General features: G+C 37.5%; 2 protein-coding genes across 2 annotated transcripts in view; one reads left to right on the plus strand and one right to left on the minus strand.

Annotated features, from left to right (window-relative positions):
* The window catches only part of IL23R (interleukin 23 receptor), a 58828-nt gene extending 44459 nt beyond the window's left edge, over positions 1-14369 (plus strand). The window contains exons 8-11 of the mRNA XM_059137819.1: positions 3838-3927; positions 6851-6956; positions 9488-9578; positions 12582-14369. Of these exons, the coding sequence (XP_058993802.1) occupies positions 3838-3927; positions 6851-6956; positions 9488-9578; positions 12582-13235 (941 nt within the window). The 3' untranslated portion in view covers positions 13236-14369. The remainder of the gene's footprint in view (positions 1-3837; positions 3928-6850; positions 6957-9487; positions 9579-12581) is intronic.
* Positions 12158-25660, minus strand: part of LOC131810512 (uncharacterized) — a 48543-nt gene continuing 35040 nt past the window's right edge. The window contains exons 5-7 of the mRNA XM_059138522.1: positions 19342-19598; positions 12755-12896; positions 12158-12311 (exon numbers count right to left, since the gene is read on the minus strand). The gene's annotated coding sequence lies outside the window, so the exon portion shown is untranslated. The remainder of the gene's footprint in view (positions 12312-12754; positions 12897-19341; positions 19599-25660) is intronic.

Below are 25660 nucleotides of genomic sequence, written 5' to 3' on the forward strand. Positions count from 1 at the left end.
AAAAATATTTATGTACAATGATATTTACCCCAAAACTAATTATAATAGTAAGAATTTGGAAACAACCTGAAAGTCCAATAATAGCAATAGCTAATGCTTATTAAGCTTTTAATTTGCATAAGGCACAGTACTAACTGCTTGATATGAACTATTCCACTAGATCTCAGGGGTGAAGTGCTGTTATTATCTCATTTTGTAAATGAAGACACAGAAGGGTTAAGCAGCTTATCCAGAGCCATGCAACTCCAGGTGGTGGAACCAGGATTTGAAGTGAATTTTGTCTGAATCCAAAGATTTATTTGAAACCACCAAACTAGACAGTTTCTCAACAGGGTGATGACTGAATAAATACACAAACACAATATTAAATTGTTATTAGTATGACAGTTTTGAACACCTTTTAATAAAATGAGGAAATGTTCATGATATAATATTGAAAGAAAGGAAAAAACAAGACACAACATTTAGCAAGAGTGTGATCTACCCTGTGGTACAGAGATACACAAAAGATTATTCACAAATTTTTTTTTAAATGATTGCTTCTAGTCTGTGAACAAATATAAAGTTGTACTTTCTTCTCTATACTCTTCCATACGTTTTAAGCATCCTACAATTAGTGTGCCTTATATGTATAATCAAAGAAAATAGTTGGCTTCCAGGAGGAAAGAACTGTAGGCTGGAAGATTCTAGGAATCAGTACTACATGGGTGAGCCCAACCATAGCCCGCTGTGGTGGGGGCTGGAGTCCTACAAGGCCAAGCAGCTCTAACAAACCGTGGCCAGCCCCCAGAGGCGCAATGGCTAAGTCTCAGCTTGCGGGCCCCTGCTGCAGGGCTGACTGAGCTGCCCCACCCACAGCCATCCTGCTGTGGAAGTGAGGTTATTAATTAATGGAGCCAGTGACCAGCAAAACTACACATCAGGACTGAATGGGAATTTTCACTCTTTGACCTCTACCTAGGTGACTTCGGTTAAGTCATCTATCTTTTGTACACCTTTGTTTCTTCATCCATGAAATGAGGACAATAATATTTTCTGCCTGATTGGGTTGTTATAAGGATTAAATGAGAGAAAGCATGTAATGTCTAGAACATTACCTGGAACATATTCAGTACTCAATTAATGGTCACCTAAAAAGAATAATAAAACACACTTGGCCCCATGGTATGGCCAGAGAGTGAAAGGCTCAAGAGAAGATTTGGTATCATCCCTCAGAAACAGATGAAATACATCATGACTAAAACCAAGCACTGCTGAGCATATTTGATTAAAATAGGCTGGCATTTGATATGGTACAGACTGTAGTTATGCTATATGTTTCTAGTCTTATTCAAGAACAAGAGACTACATTTTTTGTTTAAAAAACCACTCTAACTCCCCTCTAAATTTCGTTTAAATGCACTGTCTTTGACTAGACTAATTCTAAAGTCAGATACCAGTTTGCATAAGATTTATAAAAATTCTTACCAACTTAGAGATAATTTGAGTTTCTGAGTATAGGTATGAGCTGGGAGGGAAACAAGCAGGGACAGAATTGTCTCATTATGGATATAGCACCATAGATATTAAATTAACAATGAAAATATCATGGTATTTTTCTGGCACATTAGGCAACACACTGATGATTAGAGCTGATAGACACGAATGTTTTTTTTTAGTTCTAAGGTTTCTCTGTGTGTGTGTACATCATTCTGCGTTTTTGAATGCTTTTCTGTGTCAAAATACTTGGATATACTATAAAATGCTAACAGCAAATGGATTAAGGGGATAGGATTAGGGATGGTTCTTTTCCTCTCCCTTTTATTTTTCCTCTTACAGTTCTCTCCATAAGGTTACTGCTTTTATAATGATAAATATTAGGTATGATTTAAAAGAAATGACCTAGCCACATGGTGGCAGTATACCATGAAATTACACTATATATAGTTTAATTTCAGTCCTATGCTTAAAAATTTTGTCATTGGCTTGATTTCCTCTCTGACAATCTTGTTTATAAATTGTCTTACTTCAGATATCTGATTCTTTGTGAAATTACGCTCTGATAATTAATCATGTCTTAAAAGAATTTTAAAATGACTAATCTAATTTAAATTAATGCACCTGGTTGATTTGAAACTATGATAACAAAAAGACCCTAAAGGATAATTGTGTTTATTTTCCCTATTAGGGCTAATAAAGCCCTAGTTAGATATGTACATTACTTTTATGTAAAACGAAATTAATAACCAAAATTTCATTGCTAAATAATCACCTGTACTTTATACAACAGAATTAAGTTAACCTGCATTAAAAGCCACAGCACCACGTATTACTTTTAAATAAAAATGCTAATTTTAAAATAATGAAAGTGAAAACAAAAATAATCTAGCAATATATGCTATAAACCCATGATCTTGCCAAGTTGAAAATTGCATTACATTTTAATGTAATATATCTAGTCTTAAAATTTCAAAATCATGTAGATGCAGACTCCTGCTTGGGCTTCCCAAGCCTGAACATCAGTCTACAAAATACTAATTTAGATGAATAAACCTGGCTGGTGACCACTGGGGCATAACCTTGCTCCCAGAGTTTGATGAAACCACATACTCGGGAACAAAAGAGACTTAGTGAAGCATTGAGAAGCCAAAAAGAATTCCTGATTTGTCACAATTCACAGTGCAACATTTTCCTCTCAATGTAGAAAAGACAGAATAAAAACATAGAAAAGAACTTTTGGTTCTTCTGATGTTTTCACCTTCTAAAATTCCCTACCCATTGTTCTTAGAAAACTACTGAGCTTTTGCCTGCACCCAGGTCAACCTTTTTCAAAAATTTCCAAAGACCATAAGAACCTTTTTATTGAAACTCCATGATGGTTTTCTCAAAGAGAGCTGTCTGGGCCATACAGCTTGTTATACAAGCCTGTGATATCATGGCGGCAGTTAAAGCTGCCTCAAATCATGATTCCTCCCTGGTCCTGCAAGTAATTCTTCAAAAAGAAAAATCTGAACACTGAAATCAGAATAACTGAATAAATAGGGCTTGAGGCACACTTGGGAATGCAGAGCTTAGAACCATTTTCAGGAATGTCTTCTGTCAGCTGGAAGAATAGTGTCCTTGAAGTCACCTCTGGGAGCTTTTAAATATCAGGAGGGAGATGAGTAAGAAAGCACCAGGACTCTTTTGGGTTCAGACTGAAAGCGAGTTAGCTGCCAAGGCTGCTCACCACACCCCGGTCAGAAGCTTTCATTAACTGTGTCCTGACAGTCATTATGACTAAACAGGGCTGGTCAGGATCTTTGCCAGTGGGAAAGCAGCAGAGGGAAGTCATTAATAGAATTCCACACCTGTGTTATAACCTCAAAGTGTCTGCTAATCAAAATTGGGCTGCTTCTTTGGAGCCAAGATACTGTTCCCCAACAGTATCTCAAAGATTGTGCAAAGGCAGAAGTGACACATCCTGGAGGCTCTTCAGGAAACCTAAACTTTATTGCATCATCTATTGGAAGGAATCAAGTAGAGACCAGTTACTGTGCATTTTTTCGGTCAGTGAATTAAGTAAAGCTCCTTGGTATTTGTTGCCTAGAAGCCTCATGAAATTAGAGGACACACCTTGAAGTTTTACAAACCCTAGGTAGTTTTTATTCTTTTCAGTGTTTCCTTCCTTAGGATTTGCCCAATTAAACAAAAGGGAGAAGAAAATACACACATATTTGAAGGCCTTTGCTTTTATTCCACATTCAAGCCTATTAAAGTGTACTTTAATCATTTCCAAACAAGTGAAGAACCCTTTTAGGAAACTGGGTAACCTAAATTCAAAATGTAAGAAGCTCACCCTATTTCATTTTGTTGAAGTTCCCCAGGTCACGCAGAAATCATCCCAACATGATACTCAGAATTCTGAGCATCTAACTGCTTCCATCTTTAAAGGACGTCTTACTTCTGGTAAGAAAATACTACTTGGGTTTTTTACGTAGTCTTTACTTATCAGCCATTTGAATCTTCCAACTGAAAAATCATGTTTCAGGCATAAATTTCTTGATAATAAGATATGCTACATGTTTTTTATAGGAAAATAATCAATAAGGATCACTTAAAACTGAATTTAAAGAATGATTCAGGGACGCCTGGGTGGCTCAGTTGGTTAAGCAGCTGCCTTCGGCTCAGGTCATGATCCCAGCGTCCTGGGATCGAGTCCCACATCGGGCTCCTTGCTCCGCAGGGAGCCTGCTTCTCCCTCTGACTCTGCCTTCCACTCTGTCTGCCTATGCTCGCTCTCGCTCGCTGTCTCTCTGACAAATAAATAAATAAAATCTTAAAAAAAAAATAAAATAAAGAATGATTCAGGTGGACTTAGCCAGCCTTTGCTATCGGTTGGATACATTTTCATTTCAATGGGTGTGGGGCTCACAACCCCAAAACTCCTTCTTAAAAAACATTATTTGAGTGTCTACCATGTACTAGGAGGTTGTACACACCATTTATTCAATATTCAAAACAACCAGGTGAGAAAAGTATTATGTATCTATTTTATATGTGAGAAAACTGGAGTTCAGAGAAACTGAGGAACTTGTCCAAAGTCATACTAAGAGACAGACTAAAATTCAAATCCTGTTTTTCAAATCCTGAGTCTGTGTTTTTTTTCTTATAGATACCAGCTCCTATTTCATTAGGATGACCCAGTATTTTCCTTTGATGAGCTTACCTAAATGTTTTAGGCATAAAAAAATTATGAGGTCAGGTTGTGCAATGGACCAATATACCCTAAATAGAAATTGCAAATTGAAAAACGTTAGGCATAACTATTTCACCTCTGACCACTGATACACCATTTATCTCCCTGCATAGAAATCTGGCAGGAATAGTATCAGAATTTTTGCAGGTTACATTGACATTCTTGAGACTTTCATTCATTTATTCATTTATTCATTAAGCAACTCCTATGTGCCAGTCACTGTTCTGGGTAGGGGGGAATCAGCAGTGAAAAAAAAAAAAAATGACCAAAGGTCCTGTCTTCATGGCTTCCATTTTGGACAGATGGGGAGAAAAACAATAAACAGAACAACAACAAGAAAAGAGTCAGGTGGCAGTTAAGTATCATAAAGAAACATGAAACAAGGTAAGGCAACTTAATGTGTGTACACGTAAATCAAGTGCTTAGACCCAGTAGAGATACCTAATTACAGATAACTACCCAGGTCTGCACCTTGATAGTTCTGTGAGAACTGGGGAGGCCAGGAGCTCCCTGCCGCCCTATTAGATAGGTGTTATAATCTCTGTTTTATAGAAGAGGAATCTTGAGTTTCAGTGAGCTTATAATTTTGCCTTGAGGTTACTGGGCTGGTAAGGGGCAGAGCCCAGTGTGAATCCATGTATTTTCAGTTGCCTCTTAATCACTCTGCTGTATCCTTAGAACCCTATGCCTGGCTGCCCGGCCCCATGTTATTGTGGGAATTCTCTATTCTCTCCCAGGCACTAATGCTTAAAGATATGTGGCAACATTAGTTGCATGAAATCTTCAGCAATAGAGTTTTAGTCCTAGAAAAACACTCATTCCATATCTCCCTTGGATCTCTGGAGGGTAGAGGTGGTTGTTTTTTTTTTTTTTTAAGACTTATTTATTTGTAAAAGAGAAAGAGCAGGCACACATGTGAGCTGGGGGAAGGGCAGAGGAAGAGAGAAAGAATCCTCAAACTGACTCCTCACTAAGCAGGGAGCCCACTGCACAGGGCCCAACATGGATTGGTCCCAGGGCTCAATCCTGAGACCCAGAGATCATAACCTGAGCCAAAGTCAGATGCTTAACTGACTGAGCCACCCAGAGCCCCCCCAACCCAACCCTAGGACTTTGGAGTGAACTAGCTACACTGGCCTGGCCCCTGCCCACCAGCTGGCTTTGAGAGAGGGACCAGGCAGCCTGGAGAACCCCAGGTGCATGTCAGGTGCATTTGAGAAATACCGAGGGCAGGGCCAGTGAAGTGTCTGCCACATTGTAAGTATCTGGTAGATATTTGCTGAAGGGAATGAGGAAGGAAGGAATGAGGATGGGAAGGCAGCCAGTATCTATCATCACTCAGAACAAACTTCAGTCTGATAGTCATGTCTCAGTGATAGTCTATATTTGAAAATAGAAAATAAGATTTTTTTCATGTACTAAGGAGAAAATGTGATGAGCCTAGTAGGTAACATGTGTTGAATATATCATATTAATTATCTAAAGATTTGGGGGTGATTAATTGATGCTTCAAAATGCAAGAAAAGCATTGCTTTTAAGATAAATTTTGAGTGCAAAATATAAAGCAACTTGAAAATCTTTCTTATATATTGTTTCAAGTAGAGCAAAAGTCCTTTCTCAGCAGAAAAAAATTCATGAACAATAGATTTTGAAGAATGGTGACAACTTCTACATAACTTTTATCTTGCTCTAAAGATTAAAAAGAAAACCCAATAAACCTCAATTGTGATTGTGGCCAGCTTTAGACTCTGTTACCAGCAATTGGGAATTCTCACTTGTGTCAGACAAACCAAATGAGGTTCATCACTAAACCTTTTTATATAAAATATGCATGCACAGGCTCAGAAAAAAAAAAGTCTAATGCTGACCACATTTGCCAGAGATGCACTTCTAGAAACCCACTGATATCAGATACATGTTGCCTAATTTTCTCGGAAAAAAAAGGTATTGTCGTGCAGTTTGGAAGGACAGTCACTGTACACACAGATCAGTTAATTTCAAGTTAATTTTGTTCTCCCCTTCCCTTTTTCCTTTGGGATCAATGACTTTTGCTTTGCACAGAGTAGAGAGGACAATGATTCTGACATCACACAGACACTAATGCTTAGCTAAAGTTATTTTTCTTTCTTTCAGACAACTGGCAACAAGACACTGGACTTTTATCAGGAATGGTTTTCTTTGCTGTTATGTTGTCAATTCTTTCTTTGATTGGGATATTTAACAGATCACTCCGAACTGGGTAGGTCTCTGTAGAACTTCTACTTTCTGATTTAGACCACATATAGCAATTTGTCATTTCAGCTATTTACTAGGAAAACCCATCAAAGTTTTTAATCAGAGAAAGAAAAATATAAAAGGAGCAGTGTTTAATGATTACCAAGCCATGCCAAACTCTTGACACATGTCATTCGTTTAATCCTTGTGATGACCCTGCCAGGAAAACCCGAAGACTTACTTTAAAGATTACTTACTTTAGGCTTCAGGAGGTTAAGTGGTCAGCCCAAGGTCATTAAGCATTAAGCTAAGAAGAGCCCAGACCCAGCTGACATCACAACCCACGTTCTCTCCTTTGCTACATAGCCTGCTCACTGTGCCTGGACTCTTTAAAGTGGTTAGGTGATAATCTGCCTCAAATCCTACCCAAACAAATCCTCTGAATCAGTGTGAGCAGCAGTGTGGCAACATTTGAATTCATCACTCTGATACCAGTTGTGCCTGTGTGCTAGTATCCAGCTCCCATGCCCATTCTTGACCTCCTTCAATCACTGTTTTCCAGAATGGAATTAGTAAAGATCTATGCCTAGTTCTGGATAAATGAAAGTTTGAGGAATGCAAAGCCTTCAATTTTCTAAATTTTACTAGATGCATTAAGTATTTCTAATCTGTGAATAGACTAGAGCTGTTTGATGTGGCAGTCTCCCTGTATAGCTAATGATGCACAAATTTTAACCATAGGAATGTTCTTTGCCTAACTGGCACTTGGTTTCTCTTTCTTGCCATCACTTGCTTCATGATATAATCTTTCTTTCTTTTAAATCAATAATCAAAAGGCAGTAAGAAAATTCATAATGAGCTATTCTAAGTGAGGTAAACTTCTGATTTTTTTTTTAATTTACGTAGGCTTTTCCTCAGAGGTTAGTAATATTTCAAATTTTCAATTACCCACTAATAAATATATCCTTGATATCATTACAAGGTGTGTAAACTAATAGAAAAGCTTATTTTAGGTTGTTTTAAAAACATACTTGATTATAAAGCCCCCAGAAACATCTTAAAGTTTGAACTTGTATAACATAAAAATATTAATATTTGTTATTGTCCAAAGATACTGTGAAAATTTAAATAACCTTAAGTTTGTTATTAATAACATAAAAATTAATTTCCAGTTGACAAATAAGAAAATAGAATAATTCTTTGCTCATTTAATTATTTAAGTAAATATTCCTTTTAAAAAGATAAATGAAATGAGATCATTTCAATACAACTCTTTAATATATAAGCAGACACTCTTATTTACTCTAACTACACATAACTTATAGAAGCCTTACTTTGAAACAAAACTGGAAAACATTTTAAATTGAAACCAAAAATGAGTGTGTGTGTATATATATATATATATACACATACATATGTGTGAGATATATATAGATATATATGTATAGATTTGTGATATCTATGTAGATATATAGATCTAAATGTTCTCACTGTATTGGCATGCTGTATAAAAATTTTCTGTAATAGCATGAACTTATTAATTTGGCCTCATTTTAAGTATAGAAAGAGAGGGTGAATTAGTAAAAAAAAAAAATTGAGTCATAAAACATTGTCTCAATATGTGTAAAGAAATTATTTTTACCCTACAGTTCAAGGTGAAATTGAATGAGCAAAGTTCATTCAGCATTTTGGTTGTTACTCAGTAAAAGTCCTTAGAAAACTTGCTTAAACAGATAAGTCTTATCTGTTGCTAACAGGTACTTTGTTTACAGGTAAAAATGCACCAGAGATCAGTTTAGTCTAAGTTCCTATTGCAGCCTCTGCTCAAATGGATTTGTACTATAAAATGCAGAAAGTGTTTCTTTCTGCTGTGCCCAGCGTAGCTTGGGGAAGAAGTGAGGTGTTCACAACTTCTCCCTTTCCTTTCCATCACCCCACCCCAGTGGTCCTTAATAAACACACAACCTAAGTAAAAATCAATATTCTCACTGTGCCATACAACTGCAAGACAACTTCTTCAGCCTCCTATTCTATCCACATAAACAACGTTTGGAGACAGCACTATCACCTCAACCCTCTATGGAAACAGGACAAATTCAGAATTAAAGGAGCTAGAACTATACCATTTTATTATACAGCATTCTCTTTTTCAATATTTTTCTGTGGCTGTAGTCAGCTTGGAATGCTCTACAAAATATCCCTAATATTTTCCAATTCTTTCTACACTGATATCTGCTTATAATGGTTAGCCTTATTGCACATGCATATAGTTTTACTTCCAGGGTGGTTCTCCCACTCAACTTGAATCTAGTGTGAGGGTTTTGAAATGTTCTGGCTCATTAGGAAAAAAAAGCAGAAAAATAGAGAGAGGAGGAAATCTGAAAAGATATTAAATCAACTTCCCACTTAACTTACTCAAATTAGAGGTGGAAATCTGCATCAGGAAGTTTAACCTTTATTACGCATTCCATTCCAGGTGATTTCCTGGTTTCCTATGTGATTGCCTGCACCAATCTTTAAGTAAAATGCTTCTAATGTGTCGTTTTTATTTCCTAGGATTAAAAGAAGAATCTTATTGCTAATACCAAAGTGGCTTCATGAAGATATTCCCAATATGGAAAACAGTAATGTTGTAAAAATGCTACAGGTAACCAAACACCATCAAATAAAAATTAAGTGGCGGCTAAGACTAAGAGTGCAATCCAATAACTAAAATAGAACTTCTGTTCAAATAAATGAATGTGTGTACATTTTAGCATAATTGTATAAACATAAACAGAATTATACATATTTCAAGTTCTACTTAAGGGAGATGAGGGGTTTAAGTTAGGGGAAGGAAAGAGAGAAGGAAGAAAGAAACAATGCTATTCAAAAGAGAAAAGGGAAGAGGAAGCTTGTGGGTCAGGTGTCGTCACCTTGTGGCCAATAGTTGATAGATGACTTCAGGGATGGAAGGAGAAAGGCAGAAAAGCTCAGTAAAATGAGGCTCAAAGACAAAAAAGAGTCTTCTGTTTCACATGAGATTGGAGAAGCAGGTGAGATCAGCTTCATTCCTGACATCCAATGGATTTGAGAAAATAAATGTGAGAGGAGTGTGGAAGATAATGTCACTAGGCCTGGGCCAGGTTTCCACTTCAAAAAGAACAGGAAAGTGTGCGGGGAAGACCCAAGACTACAGGGGCTTTGCCAGTTATGGAGGAACTGCTGCTGATTATGGAGGAGGGAAAAGATTCTGCTATGTGTGCTCCTTCTACGTTTTGGCAGACTGGTTTCACCATTAAGGGTCTCAAAACCTAGCCAATGGGACAGACATATCATCCAAGCATTACAGTGCTCTAAGTGCAGTGACAGAAATGAGACCAAACATGATGGGGGTATTCAAGAAGCATATGGAAAGATGAGAAGGAGTTGCTTAGGAGAAACAGAAAACATTCAAAATACAGAGGACAGCATGAGAAAAAGCACAGAATGAGAAAAGCTTGTTAGGTGTTGCTTTATTGAAAAGCTTGATAGGCATGGTTGGTATATTGCTGGAATGGTGACTAGGATAAGATCATAGAAGGTCGTTACAGAACTCATATCCGCATGCAGTCAATGAACAACAGTAGCTTCAGAGGGACATGAGTCAGAAGCATATTTATATTAAATTGGTCAGGCTTAAGAGGAACTACCACAGAGAAAGAGGGAATATCGGTCAAATAAGACCATGAAGAAGAGAGGAGGGGATGGTCTAAAGGGATGAGGTGAAAAGGTTCACCTTAGGCAGAAGGGAGGATTCCTATCTCTGGATACTCGAAGGTGAGAAAGTGTGTACACACAGCTGATTTTGAAGGAGATAATATTGCCTACTAATAGTGCAGGGGTGATCTAGAACAACTGAACTCACATATGTTATGAAGTACATCATTAACAAATAACTGAAGGACAAGCATATATTCATCAAACTATAGATAATAAATACTGTAATCCTGTTTTTCTTTCCACTAGGTAGTTCTTATTTCTCTACTAATTATTATCCAATGGAACTGAGGATTTTCTGTGGCTCAGAGAACTGTCCCTGACCTTGTTGTGGTCAGATCCTCTTCTTCCATTATTATCTTCATTCTGGAATGGTCCCTTTTGTTCTTCCATGTCCTTCATTACAGTTTGACTCCCACCCACATCACTCAGTTGCCAGCCGGAAGAAAAAACCTCCTTCTACAGAACATAGCCACCTTGTATTCTTTGTTTCTTATAACATGTCTAGTTTCTTTGCTTTTCATCTAACCTTCAAAAACATGTCTGCCCTTCCCAACCCAAAGCTGGCATGCTCCCTAGGAGGCTGAATCTGAAGAAAATCTGAATGACACTTCATGTTGCTTTATTCAAAGTTTGTTTGTTTGTTTGTTTGTTTGCCAAACTTCCTTCCCATTCTGGACTACTGGAATTAGAAACAAATCTTCAGATGAAGTTTTGTTTTCTGCCCAAAGACTAAGGAGTAGTGTTCTAGTGGACCGCTATAACAGAACACCATAGACTGGATGGCTTAAACAACAAACATTATTTCTCACAGTCTAGATTAAGGCACTGGCAGGCTGAGTTCCTGGTGAGAGCTCTCCTGAAGAGGGCCACCATCTTGCGGTCTCCTCACAGGGCAGAAGGAGAGATAACAATTCCATGTCTTCTTATAAAGGCACTAATTCTATTCATGAGAATTCCACACTCATGACCTAATTACCCAACAAAGGCCCCATCACTTAATATCATCACACTAGGGATTAGAACTTCAACATATAAATTCTGGAGGAACACAAACATTTAGTCCTTAGCAAGTGGCTATAATTTTATCACAGCAGAATTATTTGCCTTAGGAAGCCAGCCATCAGCTCTGAGGCCTCAAGTCATTTTCTTACCCAGAAAAATCATCAGGCTTTTATACAAATAAAACCCCTCTTCACTGACCCTCCTGTTCATGTCTGAGTTATGAATAGCTGCATACATTTAGAACTTCAGCACAAAGCATTTATTATTACATTATTTGAAAATAGAAGCAAAACAGGATTCTCCCACCTTCCTTTCTTTTATTTAAGTAGTAATGCTCCATGATATTCAGAAATATTCCAATATATTAAACTTCCAAATATTAAAAGGTACTGAAATAATATGCAAGTTAATATGCAAGATACATTTTTCTTTTAAAAAATTTTTAAACCAAGACATGTGCTTTAAACAGGGATTATTGGCGCACCTGGGTGGCTCAGTGGTTAAGCCTCTGCCTTTGGCTCAGGTCATGATCTCAGGGTCCTGGGATCGAGCCCCACCTCGGGTTCGGTTCTCTGCTCAGCAGGAAGCCTGCTTCCCCCTCTCTCTCTCTGCCTGCCTCTCTGACTACTTGTGATCTCTGTAAAATAAATAAATAAAAATTTTAAAAATAAATAAACAGGGATTATTTTTATTATTCCTTTCTTTAGTCTCCTTGTGGGAGAATTTAATAAAGACTTGGAATTGAGGAGGGTAACAAAAGGAGGAAACTGTATGGGAAGAGAAACAATGTCAAAAGAGGGAGGGGAAAGGAAAGCTGAGGGAAAGTAGAATTCCAGTTCTTACTTAATTATCCAGTTAGCTCCTTTAAATGTCTTTTGTAAAATAAAAATAAAATCTTTCTTTCTAGGAAAAAAGTGAATTTATGAATAATAATTCCAGCGAGCAGGTCCTATATGTTGATCCAGTGATTACAGAGATAGAAATCTTTCTCCCAGAAGAAAACAAGCCCATGGACTACAAGACAGAAAAGAAAACAGAATCCCTGGAGGCCAGAGACTGCCTGCAGAAGTCACTACTCACCAGCACTACAGCTGTGTATATTCCTGGTCTCAGCACTGGGTATAAACCCCAGATTTCAAATTTTCTCACTGGGGAAAACCATCTCAGCAAAAATGATGACGCATCTTCATCAACTCTCAAACCAATGGCTGATTCCTTAGATCTGGGGGAAAATGCCAGATTTAAAAAATACCCTAATTTTGCTTTTTCTGTCTCAAGTATGAATTCGCTAAGCAACACACTATTTTTTGAAGAATTAAGCCTCATTTTAAATCAAGGAGAATGCAGCCCTCTGGACATGCAAAACTCAGTTGAGGGAGAAACTACCATGCTTTTGGAAAATGTTTCACCCAGTGAAACTATTCCAGAACAGACCCTGTTGCCCGATGAATTTGTTTCCTGTTTGGGGGTTATGAATGAGGAGTTGCCATCTATTAATTCTTATTTTCCACAAAATATTTTGGAAAACCACTTCAACACAATTTCACTCTTGGAAAAGTAGAGCTGCGTAGTCAAAGTGATTATGGGAAAGCTGCCTTGCAATCTGAAGTTGGATCATCTCCTCTTCAACCTAAGTTTAACCCCCTGAGCCACCCAGGCGCCCCCTTCAACCTAAGTTTAATTCCGACCTATTTTTTTTTTTAAGTTAGAGAGTTAAGTTCCAAAGATAGAACATACTGCATAGTCACAAAGGAAGCACCAATATTAGGTACACCTTCTGTATTTTTTTTAGAAGTATCAACAATTATATTCTTTTTATTTCCCTTCATTGCAAGGCATAGAACAGATCTCTCTGTTGTACAAAGGATAAATACTACAAGATATGTGGTGGTGAAATAAATGTTGGAAATAGTTCTTAAAAATTGAGACATTAGTGTTTGTTTGCAAGGGGAGAAGCAAGTTTAATTTTCTTTTTATGGCTTAAAATTCCCTTGAGTGATAAAAATATAGTTCCAACTACTAAATAAGAATAGAATCAGATGAGCATTAATTAGCATGTCTGTTGTATTATTTTTTTCTACTACTTTCTATGCAGGTATTAGGGATTTGATGTTTCTTTATTTTGATTTTGGACTAAGAGAGTGATAAAACAATGATGTGAGGACATCATGAAACTGCTGTCTTCATTCAGGTTAACTGTGATGGCATTGTTGTCTTGTGGTGTAGCTGGTGAATTAATTACACTATGGCAGAACTGAAATAGCAGATGCATTATCAGCAAGGTGTAATTATTCCTTTTGTAATCAACTGTGTATTAGATATATGTCAGGCAATTATTGTTAAAACCCATATTTGTCCAAATCTGGGATGGCAATACTTGCCATGCCTACCATTGCCCCATATCCCATGTCTCCTGCAGACATCACTAACTGATCACCACACACCCTTCTGCTAAGCCTTAAGGTGCCCTCAGAATCCTCTCAACATGGTGCTCCTGATAGCTATACTCAATATGGTCAAGGACTGGAGGTGAACTTTATCACCCACCCAGGTCAATATTGAGAGACAGGTCATCTTAAAATATGAAATGTCTATTTTTCAGCTGAAAAATGGTACTCAGCAAACTTCTCTACTTTTTAAAAATTTTTTTAGAGTGTGAGCAGAGTGTGGAGGGACAGAAAGAGAGAGACAATCCCAAGCAGACTTCACAGTCAACAGAGCCCAGTATGGGGCTCAATCTCATGACCCTGAGATCATAACCTGTACCAACACCAAAGTCAAGAGTTGGTCACTTAACAAATTGAGCCACCCTGGCATCCTGCAGACTTCTCTATTCTGATTAATTTTTATGGTCCAGGGAAAAATTTTTCTAATGATCAGAACAGAAAACAGAGTAGGTTATCCACTGAATTTCTCTTTTTCTTTTGAGCAGTTATCAACAATAATAATTTATATTCAGACTAATTAGTTTGATTTTATTATAATAAATTGAGCAGTTAATTTAAAAAAGACCAGTTGCCTACTGTGTATTAAGCACATGAACAAGCTATTTTGTTTTGTTTTGGCTTTTTTTTTCAAAATTAAAAAAAAAGGGGGGGACGCCTGAGTGGCTCAGTGGGTTAAAGCCTCTGCCTTCGGCTCAGGTCATGATCCCAGGGTCCTGGGATAGAGCCCTGCATCTCTGCTCAGCAGGGAGTCTGCTTCCTCCTCTCTGCCTACTTGTGATCTCTGTCAAAAAAAAAAAACAAAAAACAAAAAAACTTTAAATTAAAAAAATTTTTTTAAAAACCCAAATGCCGTTTTATTGTCATTAAGTGTCCCCATGAGGAAGATGACCATACACCCTGGTTTATGCTGGTTTGTGGTCTTTTGCCCCAGTGCTATTTATGACCGGTGTACCCTTTCACTCTTAGAAGCATCCCATTTGGATGATAAATCATATGGTTGTTCTATCTATGAAGATTTTAATGCCCAGCATATAAGCAATTTGTTATAATTCACTTTTTTTTTGCATTGACAATCTTTATTTTACTTTATATCATGTACTAAAGCCATTTGCTCCAAAATGGAACATTACTATTCATAGTGTAAAAAACGTATCCCTTACTATGAATTTCTATTCTGTTTGTCCTAAAATCTGTGTATATTTGTTGTACTTTACATATTCTAAAAGGAGTATATTTTATTTCACTAATGAAATGCTAATATTAAGGATGACCTATAAATGATCATATGCCTTTCCTTTATTCTTCTTTGAAGGGAGAATATAATGAAACAAAAAGGCAGGAAGTACATGGGATACAAATAGCTAAAGACTGAGATAAATCTTTGATGTCTACCAACCTGATGAAGACATCTGTTTACATATGAAGAATATTTTCATAGTGTATTTCAGTATAATTGTAATCCGCCACACATAAAAAAAGCTATTATCAAGCTTACGAGACTGCGGCATTATTTGATCTACATAAACTTCCATTGCAGAGAATGCCTCCTTTAGAACTTCTTCTTGTCCTCTGGAGTGAGAAGGAGGCTCCTTTCTCTTCCTGTGGTGTCTTTTCTATACCAACATCACTGCTCAGCACAGAGAAGATACTCCTAGTTCCATCTTTGTCATTAGTCCTTGCAGGTCCAATGGACTAAAAACTGAAGCTGTACCTATAATAGAGGCAATGTGCCTGCCATTGCTCCAACTAAGGGAAAGTTTCAACTGTTTCACCACAATGCAACCTTGTCAGTAAGAAAGGGTTTTCTTTCCATGATTCTTTTATTCAACTATCCACTGAAGTATTGCATGTGCAAAGCACTTTGAGCAATACAGATGTGAACAAAACCAGCCAAGTCCTTGCAGCCTTGGGGCTTATATTCTAGGGCCAAGAAACAGACAATATATGCCCTTCAAGGAGCTTACATTTTTGTGGGAAAGGACTAACGCTAGGGCTGGGGAGAGGCAGAAAAAAATAAAGAAGAAACATTCCATATAATAAGTGTAGAGAGGTAAAATGAGGTAATATAGTGGAGAGTGATTTGGTGGCCACTTTTTGCTGGACAGTCAGGGAAGCTCTCTTCCAGGAAGGGACACTGATGTTGCCATCTGAATCACAGGTAGGAGCCAGTGGGTGAGAATCAGTTTGCCACATCAAATTCCTTTTATAGAAAAGTTATCCAGTGACCAATATCTCTATTTCTTTGTGTCCTGTACAAGTTGGCCCTAATCCCAACCCCTTGCCACCTACCCATTCTCAGTCAGCATCTTCTGTAGACTGGGGGACAAGTATGTATATCTATTTATCTTTTCATCTGGCTTATTATTAACTTTCTCTCTCTGAGTCTCATAGTGTTTGTAAGGAGCAGGAGGAAGAAAGAAAGAGGCAGAAAAAGTCCCTCAAGATACCATTGAAAGGGAAGAAGGAGAGAGAAATACAAAGAAAGAAAAGCAGATTAATCCTCAGTAATGCTGAAGCAAAATGGAATCCCAATTCCAGACAATACTAAAACTGATTAAGGGACATCCAATTTCCTCCTGTTCTAGTATCTCCTTCACACTCTTCCGCTCTTTTCTTATATAGAAGCAATAGGGGAAGGCACAAGTGAAGTATGGTTTAGGGTTGTTTTCTTGGTTTATGTGTGTGTTTTATTATTTTTTAAATTAGGAATGTGTTTTTGACCAGAGTTAGATATACAACTGATAATATAAAAAGGCTTATGAGTGTTAGCATGTGGTTCTCGTCTAATATTTGCCCTCCTGGTTCAATCACAAGGTTTTCCCACCTTTTTTTCTTTTCTTATATATTTTCAGTCATTCTCTCTTTGACATAGAGGCAGCGCATGACCATGGCATAGAGAGAGGTTTTCAACAATAAATTTTCGCAACTGATACCCTTTCTCCAAATGAAATTTGTTGCAGAAGCCCAAAATGTAAAATAGGTGAAAGCAAATCTGCTGAAACAGATGTTGAATGTCATGCCTGTCCCCAGCAACCCTCTTCTGCATCAGCCTGTACATACAGGATGAAAATCCCAGGCTGGGGAATTCTCTCTTCCAAATATGTGACCTGGGTCCTGGTCCTCCTTGAAAACCCTCTATCTTGGGATTGTACCAAATATTCCATCTCCAGCTAGAAGACCACCAGCCCAGGTGAAGGGCACCCAGAATGCCCTCAAACCTCCTTACTTCTTGAACAACTGCATAAAAAGGAGCTCTCTCTCAGAGACTGCTCAAAGAGGCAGTTCTATATGCAATAATTAACTTGTTTCTTTCTAATTACTTAATCATAAATGTTTGGGTTTTGTTCAAGATTATGCTCTTTTTGTGATCCCTGAGAATAAAATATTATGTATTGAACATAATTAGATATTATAAACCCAAAGATTGTCAAATTGTGTTGTGGTTTATCTCTTTACTAAGTAATTATACCAATTATAGGAGGTGATATTTTAATGGGAAATGCTATCCACTTGGCAGACACTACTGATTTAAAATAAAAGAAGTAATTAAAAACAATTTATGAATTTCTCTTGGGTAAAAGCATGAAACCAATATAAAATAATTGGATTCTGATTCATAGAGTGGATTGTGTAACACGTTCTTGGATGCTACAGTTAAGGCAATATTACAAGGAACTCCAACAAAAGATTGATAGAATGTTATTATGTCTCTTTCACACTGCTAAAATTACACCATTAAATTCCAATTAATGTTTCATGTTAAAACTCCTTTAGCCATCTTGCTAATTTCACTTTTCAACTTAATTTAGGATAAACACTATGCATCTTTTATATCTAGTATTTCCATCAGTTTTCTGAAGATGCATTTTCTTTATGCTTATATTCAGGAAAACAACTTATTCTCTAATTCTCATAATTAGCATTTAGCAACAAATTAGGAACTTATTCTAAAATGGTTTATTTTTGTTTGGGATGGTAAGAGGATTCTGGCCTAACTTTATGAAAAGAAAAAAACACTATACCAGTATTACAGAAACATAGTTCTTTCCTGAGATTATTGGTTCAAAAATTCAAGCAAAGCAAAATGCTGTTTCTAACCATAAAGGCATACCTAAAATTAGTGACTCTGTCAGAGCACAGGAAGGAAATCATAGTCAAACACTGGAGCGTGAGTGAGATACGGAAGTCAATAAACCTGACTGTTTTCTTTCTGTTCATATCCTGCTTGAGAATATTATTAGAAGTGAGAAAGAATACAGCAGTGACATTTTTAAAGTTAATTTTTAAGCTACACAGTAATTCATAAAAAGACACTTTAAAAAATCCAAGTAATACCAGTGTAAATGGAGTGAAATGGGACAGTTCCTCTTCACACCTCTGCTTCCTGTGCTCCACCCCCATCATCTAGTGACTCTCAACACGTTAATGTTTTTCTTTCCCATTTTTTTTTAACCCAAATGGTTAACATATGGTACTGCTCTGTGACTTGCTATTTCCACCTAGCAATATATGTTGGAAATCTTCACATGTTGTTATATATAGCTTTATCTTATTCTTTTCAGCAGTTGAATCGTATTCCACAGAATAAACATGTTTTAATATATTTTCCTATTCTGTTTACGGACATTTAGACTGTTTACAATTTTTCACTATTAAACCCATTCCTGTAATAATTCCTTTGGTGTATAGATCCTTACACACACATGAGAATTGCCTATATGGATGCAGCAAGAATGGGAATATGAGGGCACCTGGGTGGCTCAGTGGGTTAGGCCACTGCCTTTGGCTCAGGTCATGATCTCAGGGTCCTGGGGTCAAGTCCCACATCAGGCTCTCTGCTCAGCAGAGCCTGCTTCCTCCTCTCTCTCTCTGCCTGCCTCTCTGACTACTTGTGATCTTTCTCTGTCAAATAAATAAATTCTTAAAATATATATATATTTTAAAAAAAAAAAGAATGAGAATATGAGGTATGTGAGAGGAGAGTGAGGCAGGGAATGTCCTTGGGCAGCAGACGTGTGGAATAAAGAGGAGGAGAGGAAAGAGCACTGGAGAACCTGCAAAGCATGTACTATTAGGTGCTGCAGGACCAGACTTGTCCACCTAGTGAGCAACACTGACCCTCAATTCCCACCCTACTCTTGTTTTTGTTTTAGTCTTCAGGACTTCCTAGTAAACAAGCAAAGTCTGATATTGATAGATGATGTGATACTTATTCCAAACCTCTTCTTGTCCTGATTTAAATGAAGTTCGGCCCTCATTTTACTTTGGTATTCAATGTAGAAGATTTATTTTGTCTTGTTTGCTGAAATTGAAAATCACTTGTATTTCATCAAATGAAGAGATTAGGATTTTAAGAAGCTGCCAGCTGTGATGTATTTGCAGGTCCATTCTTCCTTTTTTAGTATTCATTGCACATTCCCTCAATGTGCTACTTTGGAGATTGCATTTGATTGAAGAGAGGCAGCCTATGCAAAGCCCTGTGAGGGAAGGATGGGAGGGAGCTGGTGAAATCCCAGAGAAATGCAGAAAAGCAATTGTAATGCAAAATAAATAAATAAATAAATAAATACAGACCAACCCAGACATGCTTTGGAAACACAATACATGATAGATCCAACCTATCTTCATCGCTTCAATGATATGTTCATTTTTAAAAGCCCTCTTTAAAATTCTTGTGTTTTTAATTTCCATTTTGTTTCTTTTGTTTTACTAAGCAATGGAAATCCTCACTTAAGCAAAAAATTTGCAGAAAAGCATGTAGAACTACAAATATACCCGCTGTTGCAAATATGTGAACTAAATTTTCTTCCTTCATTTTCCCTTCAAGAACTTGGATTAAGGTCAAAAAATTAGGGTTTTTTATTTTCAGATCTACCCCATGTGACCTTGGGCAATCACTAGAGTTTCAGGTGTTCACTCCTTGTCCTATTTTCTGAGACAGACATACAGACCTTTGTGTACCTTGCCAAAAAAAAAAAAAAAAGCAGAGAGCTGACCCTCTCTGCTTCCTGCAGTACTTTCTTCACTTCACTGCAAGAACATCACAAGCCCATTACCTCTTTCTCGGACCACCCATTCTCAGTCTCCTTACCTGCTTTCCCCTAATATCTCTGTCATATAAACACTGGAGACCCCACAGCACAGGGTTTACTTTCTTCTTTGATGATCTCAACAATTCCTGTAGCATTAAGCACTATCTATCTACAAATCATGAAAACAGATCAGTCCATGGGCACCTGCGTGTCTCAGTGGGTTAAGCCTCTGCCTTTAGCTCAGGTCATGATCCCAGAGTCCTGGGATCGAGCCCCACATCAGGCTCTCTGCTCAGCAGGGAGCCTGCTTCCCCCCTCTCTCTGCCTGCCTCTCTGTCTACTTGTGATCTCTCTCTCTGTCAAATAATGAGTAAAATCTTTAAAAAAAAACAAAAACAAAAAAAACAGATCAGTCCAGCCTCTATTCTGAAATCCAGACTCATTCAACTGTCTGTCTGACATATCCATTTTCACATCCTCATGGCCTGTAATACCCATATGTTCTCACAGACATGTGTTCTCACAGACATCCCCATCCTTGTGTTCTCACAGACATCCCCATCCTCATAAAGAGTATTGCCATCTTTCCAATGCTCACAAATCTAGTTATTACCCTTGGCTTTTTTTTTTTTTTTAACTGCTGTTGTTCTCACTCTTCATGTCTATCAGGAAATCCTACCCACTCTACCTTCAAAACATATCCAGAAATTAAATCACTTCTTCTTACTACCTCAACTTGATCACCCTAGTTTAAGCACTACTATCCTTTGTCTGGGTTATTATAAAAATCTCCTAAGGTCCATCTTCACTAACACAACTGTATGTACCTAGATGATCCTGCTGAAACAACACTTCTCTCTTTAAAATCTGCCAACAGCTTCCTATCCCACAAACAACAGCAGTCTAAGTCATAGTGGTGACCTATGAAGTCCTACATAGTTTACCTCTATCTGTCCCCCTGGCCACCTAGTAAGTACCTCAGAGTCTTAGCTCTTGCTATTCCTTCTTCCTGGAATGCTCCTCCTCAAGACCATTGCATTGCTCATGGACACACTGCCTTTAGCCCTTCCCTGGTCACTTTATAATTGCAACCCCCCAGCCCCAGCCTATATTTCCTACTCTCCTTTGCTTTTCCTTCATCAAAGCACTCACTACCACCTAAAATCAAGTGCACTGCACTTTTTAGACAATGTGTTCATTGTCACCTACTCTAATATAAGATCCAGGATAGCAGGAATTTTGGCTTTTTCTCCCCATAAATCTTTAATGCTTAGAACGGTGCCTGCCACATAACGGGGTGCTCAACAAATGTTTGTTTAAAAAATGAATAAATAAACAATGGTCTGATCTATTAATTCCATCTGCTTCACATGAGAAGGAAATCAATACACGAAGGTGTCCGAGAACTTCCAGACCTCAGTGTATTTTCTGAGGCTCTTCCATAACTCTATTAGTTTATCACCATCATTGTTGCTTCTCTCTAAACTGACACTGTGTTAACTGATGAGAAAGTGGTAATACGATGTAAACATAAACATTTTTCTTTTTGACTGTACAGTTTTCTTTTATTCCTTAGATCATTTCAACACGACAGCTTTTTAAACCACTTTTTACTTTTGACCAAAACTGTTATTTCAAAGAGTTGCATATGGCAGAGATAACAACACCTCAGTGTGCAAACAATGTCTTTCATTTCTTCAGGAAGAAAGGTTTCTGGCCACCCCACTAATTAGATAGCTCTCTGGCTGATAATAAGGGCCAGATGAATTGCATGATATATTAAAGAAAACCAGCAAACAGGGGTTTCCCCTTATAGAAGATGTGCTAAATAGCTTACTCATAAAAAACAACAGCTGAATTCTAAAAGACCAGGCAATCACATAGTGGATAGGAACTTTGGCTTAAAGAAATGTCAGTAAATTCTACCTAAAATAGCCAAGTAGAGATAACGCATAAAATATACTTATTCATTTACTTGTTGTTTCAAATGCCATCGAATTGTGTTTCAATCTAGAAAATCTTCATTTTCTAAATGAAGCTGGGCTTGTCTTGGTCATCTGTGGAGGAGGCAATTCCTCCTCCTGACTCCTAGTCCAGATCTCTTTTACAACCTACAGCAAATCAGCTGTTTTGAAATGGACCAGTGGTTCTCATTTACCTAAACATTAGAATCACCTAAGAACTTAAACAACAACAACAACAACAACCAAGCCTGCTCACCATGCCAGCCTCATTGATACTTTTTCATCAGGGGTATTTTATGCACTACCAGGGTTGAGAACCATCCACTTAATTGTTCCTCTTTGTGAAAAGAAACTTTTTGCCTTTGTTCATCATTATTTGGCAGCAATTCTTCCGTCACCTCTTCTCAGAGACAACAGATGTAGATCAATGGAAGCCCCTCCACCTCATTATATCCCATCTACAAACTTGCATTCACCCATCTTCTCTCCTTAGCTCCGTAAAACAAGAGATACACGTTTTCCCTGCTGGGCTAATGTCTCCATCTAGCACTGCACTCTTTCCCTCACCTTGTGCCTTCTTAGAGACTGGCTATCAGTATCAATTTACATATCATATTCATCTTTTTCCCATTTACCAGTATCCGTCTCATAGTAAATGTGGTAGAGACTTCAAATTGTCTACTCAACATCCATTCTTACTTTCTTAATTACTAACAGAACTCCTCCAGTAATGAAGCAACAATGCCCGCCCCCCCCCCGACACAAAGACACATTTTCCAGCCTCCTTTGCCACTAGGTGTGGCCATGTGACTGAGCTCCAGTCAATGAAAGATATACAGAAGCTGTTAGAGGGATTTTTGGAAGTTTTTTTTTTTGAAAGAGGGTGGCAGAAAAGTGGATAAATATTTTCCCCTCCATGTCCCCCCTTCTTCCTTCCTGACTGGAAATTGGGCTTAGTAGCTAGAATTCCAGCAGCCATCTGGGACCATGACTTCTATCCCTGGAGATAGAAGTCATGCACTGGGGATAGTGGAGCAGAAAGACGGAAAAAGGCCATGTCCCAGATGATTTTGAGGAGCTGTCCTGGATCACTTATCTCTTACTTTCATATGACAGTAATATTTTTATTTGTTTGTTAGTTTGTTGAAAGATTTATTAAGTATCTCTACACTGAACATGGGGCTCAAATTCATGACCCCGAGGTCAAAAATTACATGGTCCACCAACTGAGGCAGCCAGGCTCCCCGAGAATAATGCTTTGAAATAACCATTATTGTTGGTCTTGCTATCCATATCTAAATTAATAATAACGGATGCAATAAGCTATCAGAAACTATTTTTTCACAAAACGGCTGGAGCACACCCTTATGGTGGTCCTATATTGTCTTCAGGTCCCCTTTCTAGAAACTACCCCTTTCTTTCTCCACTGTTCCTTTGGTGTCACCCTGGTCAGCTGGCAGCAATTGACTGATGTGAAGTGTCCTCACCCAATGAGGATGAGTTCTGCCCCAGGACTTGCCTCTAATCATAACAGTTGGGCTGGAGGTGCACACCCGACCTAAGCTGGACTATGCAAAGGCTCTCCCCAGCAATTTTGGAAAAAACAGGGACTCTCTAGTGACAAAGTTTTAGATGCAAAGTGTAGAAGCTATTGTCAGTCATGCTCTTCTCTGTATGGCCAGAATAAAAGGAGGATGGTCTGTAGACTTAAAACAAAAACAACAAACTGATGAATAGAAAAGGGCAAAGAGGAAGGATAGAATGGGAATCCTAAATGCACCTGAATCCCTTGTTATAATTGTTAATAAGGTTCAATCACCTTTGTGACTTATAGCATATGAGAAACTTTTATCATACATTCTTTCTGCTTAAGCTTCTTAGAGTTGTATTTCTGTCATTTATGATTGAGAGTCATATTACAATCCCCTAGAATTAAGAAAAAAAATTTTGTATTTTGCTCCTAGAATCTATATCACTTTCTTTTAATTATGATTAACAATGATGGCATTTGTTTTCTCTTGTACACTAATTTACTGATATTGAATAGGGACTATTGCGCAAAGATGTATTTGATGTTGCTTTCAGTAAATGTTACTGGGTTAAATCTCAAGCCAACCTGACAACTTCTCCCTACATCAGTTTCTTTGCAATTACAGACAGAGGAATTGGCAGTAAATGCAATTCAGGTGAAAGAAAACACCATAAATTTTAAAAGCCTGTGAAGGACCACTGGATGGCATTATCAACTCCTTATGCATCCTATCTGGAAGACTAAAATAGAAACCAAGTTCTAATGTTCTTGTTTTTGTAAACGTATATAATTGTTATCTTTCCATCTCAATAAGTATGTCTTGATAAAGATATTGCACGTTATCTGAGAAGAGGAAAATCTCTTTAAATTACATGACTGAGTTTCAGAATGTAAGTAAAGCATGGCTAACCAAAATGTTTAAGTGAAGTGATGCAAATTTCCTTTTCTATGCCTACATAAACAAAAATCTTTTGCACGGAACCAAGTTTTATGTGGTATAACATGTAAAGAGAAAGCACTTTTTCTGTTTTTGCACAGGAACCAGGTAACTTTGTCATAAACTGGGGAAGAAATGACCTAAGTGTCACCTCCCACATCTCCTGGTGTGAATAGACTTAAGAGCTACTAGTTGCCATAAAATTAAATCTCAGTGCACAAATTGAAAAAAAAAATTGCCATAAATGAGTTCTACATATTCATACTGGGAGCTTCCCATGCCTGACTTATCTTCCCAACAACTTGTGAGGCATTACCATCACCATTTTATAGCTGAGGAGGAGACTGGGTCAGGAGATCCTGCATCGCTTACCTAGCTTTTGAACATAGGTCACCTCATTTGCACCATGTCCCTCATTTAGCACTGTATCCTAGTGTGAATTCCTCAAGGTATGGGAGGCGCTGTTTAAATAGTGTCTATAACATTTGTCATACAAGGCTAGAATCTTCTTGGTAATAATAATGTGTACAGCACCAAGAATATAACAGTTACACCAAGAATTTATTAAAGTCTGCAGGTATGTGTAATAGAGGAATTACAAAAGGCACACCTGTGAAATATTTTCAGATTCAGCAATAATAATCATTTAAAATCTAAGCTTGACCACCAAATACACCGCAAGATCCTAAATTTAAACCTATGCCAAAAGCAAGTAAGAGGGGAGATTTGCTGTCAAGATTATTATGAGACCATTTGACAAAATCTTAATATAAACTGTAGATTATTCTTAAAATGCTGTATCAAAGTTAAATTTCCTGCATTTGATACCTGTAATGTGAATACTTAAAAATGTATCTTTATCTATATGAAAACACACTAGAACATAACTAAAGAGACATAATATATGCAAACAACCTCTCTTAGATGGCTTAGTAAATTAATTATAACAAACAGGCTTCCAGTTATGGAATGAATAAACCATGGGAATAAAAGGCACAGCACAGGGAACATAGTCAGTGATGTTGTAATAGCATTGTATGGTAACACGTGGTAGCTACACTTGTGATGAGCATAA

The sequence above is a fragment of the Mustela lutreola genome, chromosome 10 (assembly GCF_030435805.1).
Source record: "Mustela lutreola isolate mMusLut2 chromosome 10, mMusLut2.pri, whole genome shotgun sequence".
Classification (NCBI taxonomy): Eukaryota; Metazoa; Chordata; class Mammalia; order Carnivora; family Mustelidae; genus Mustela; species Mustela lutreola.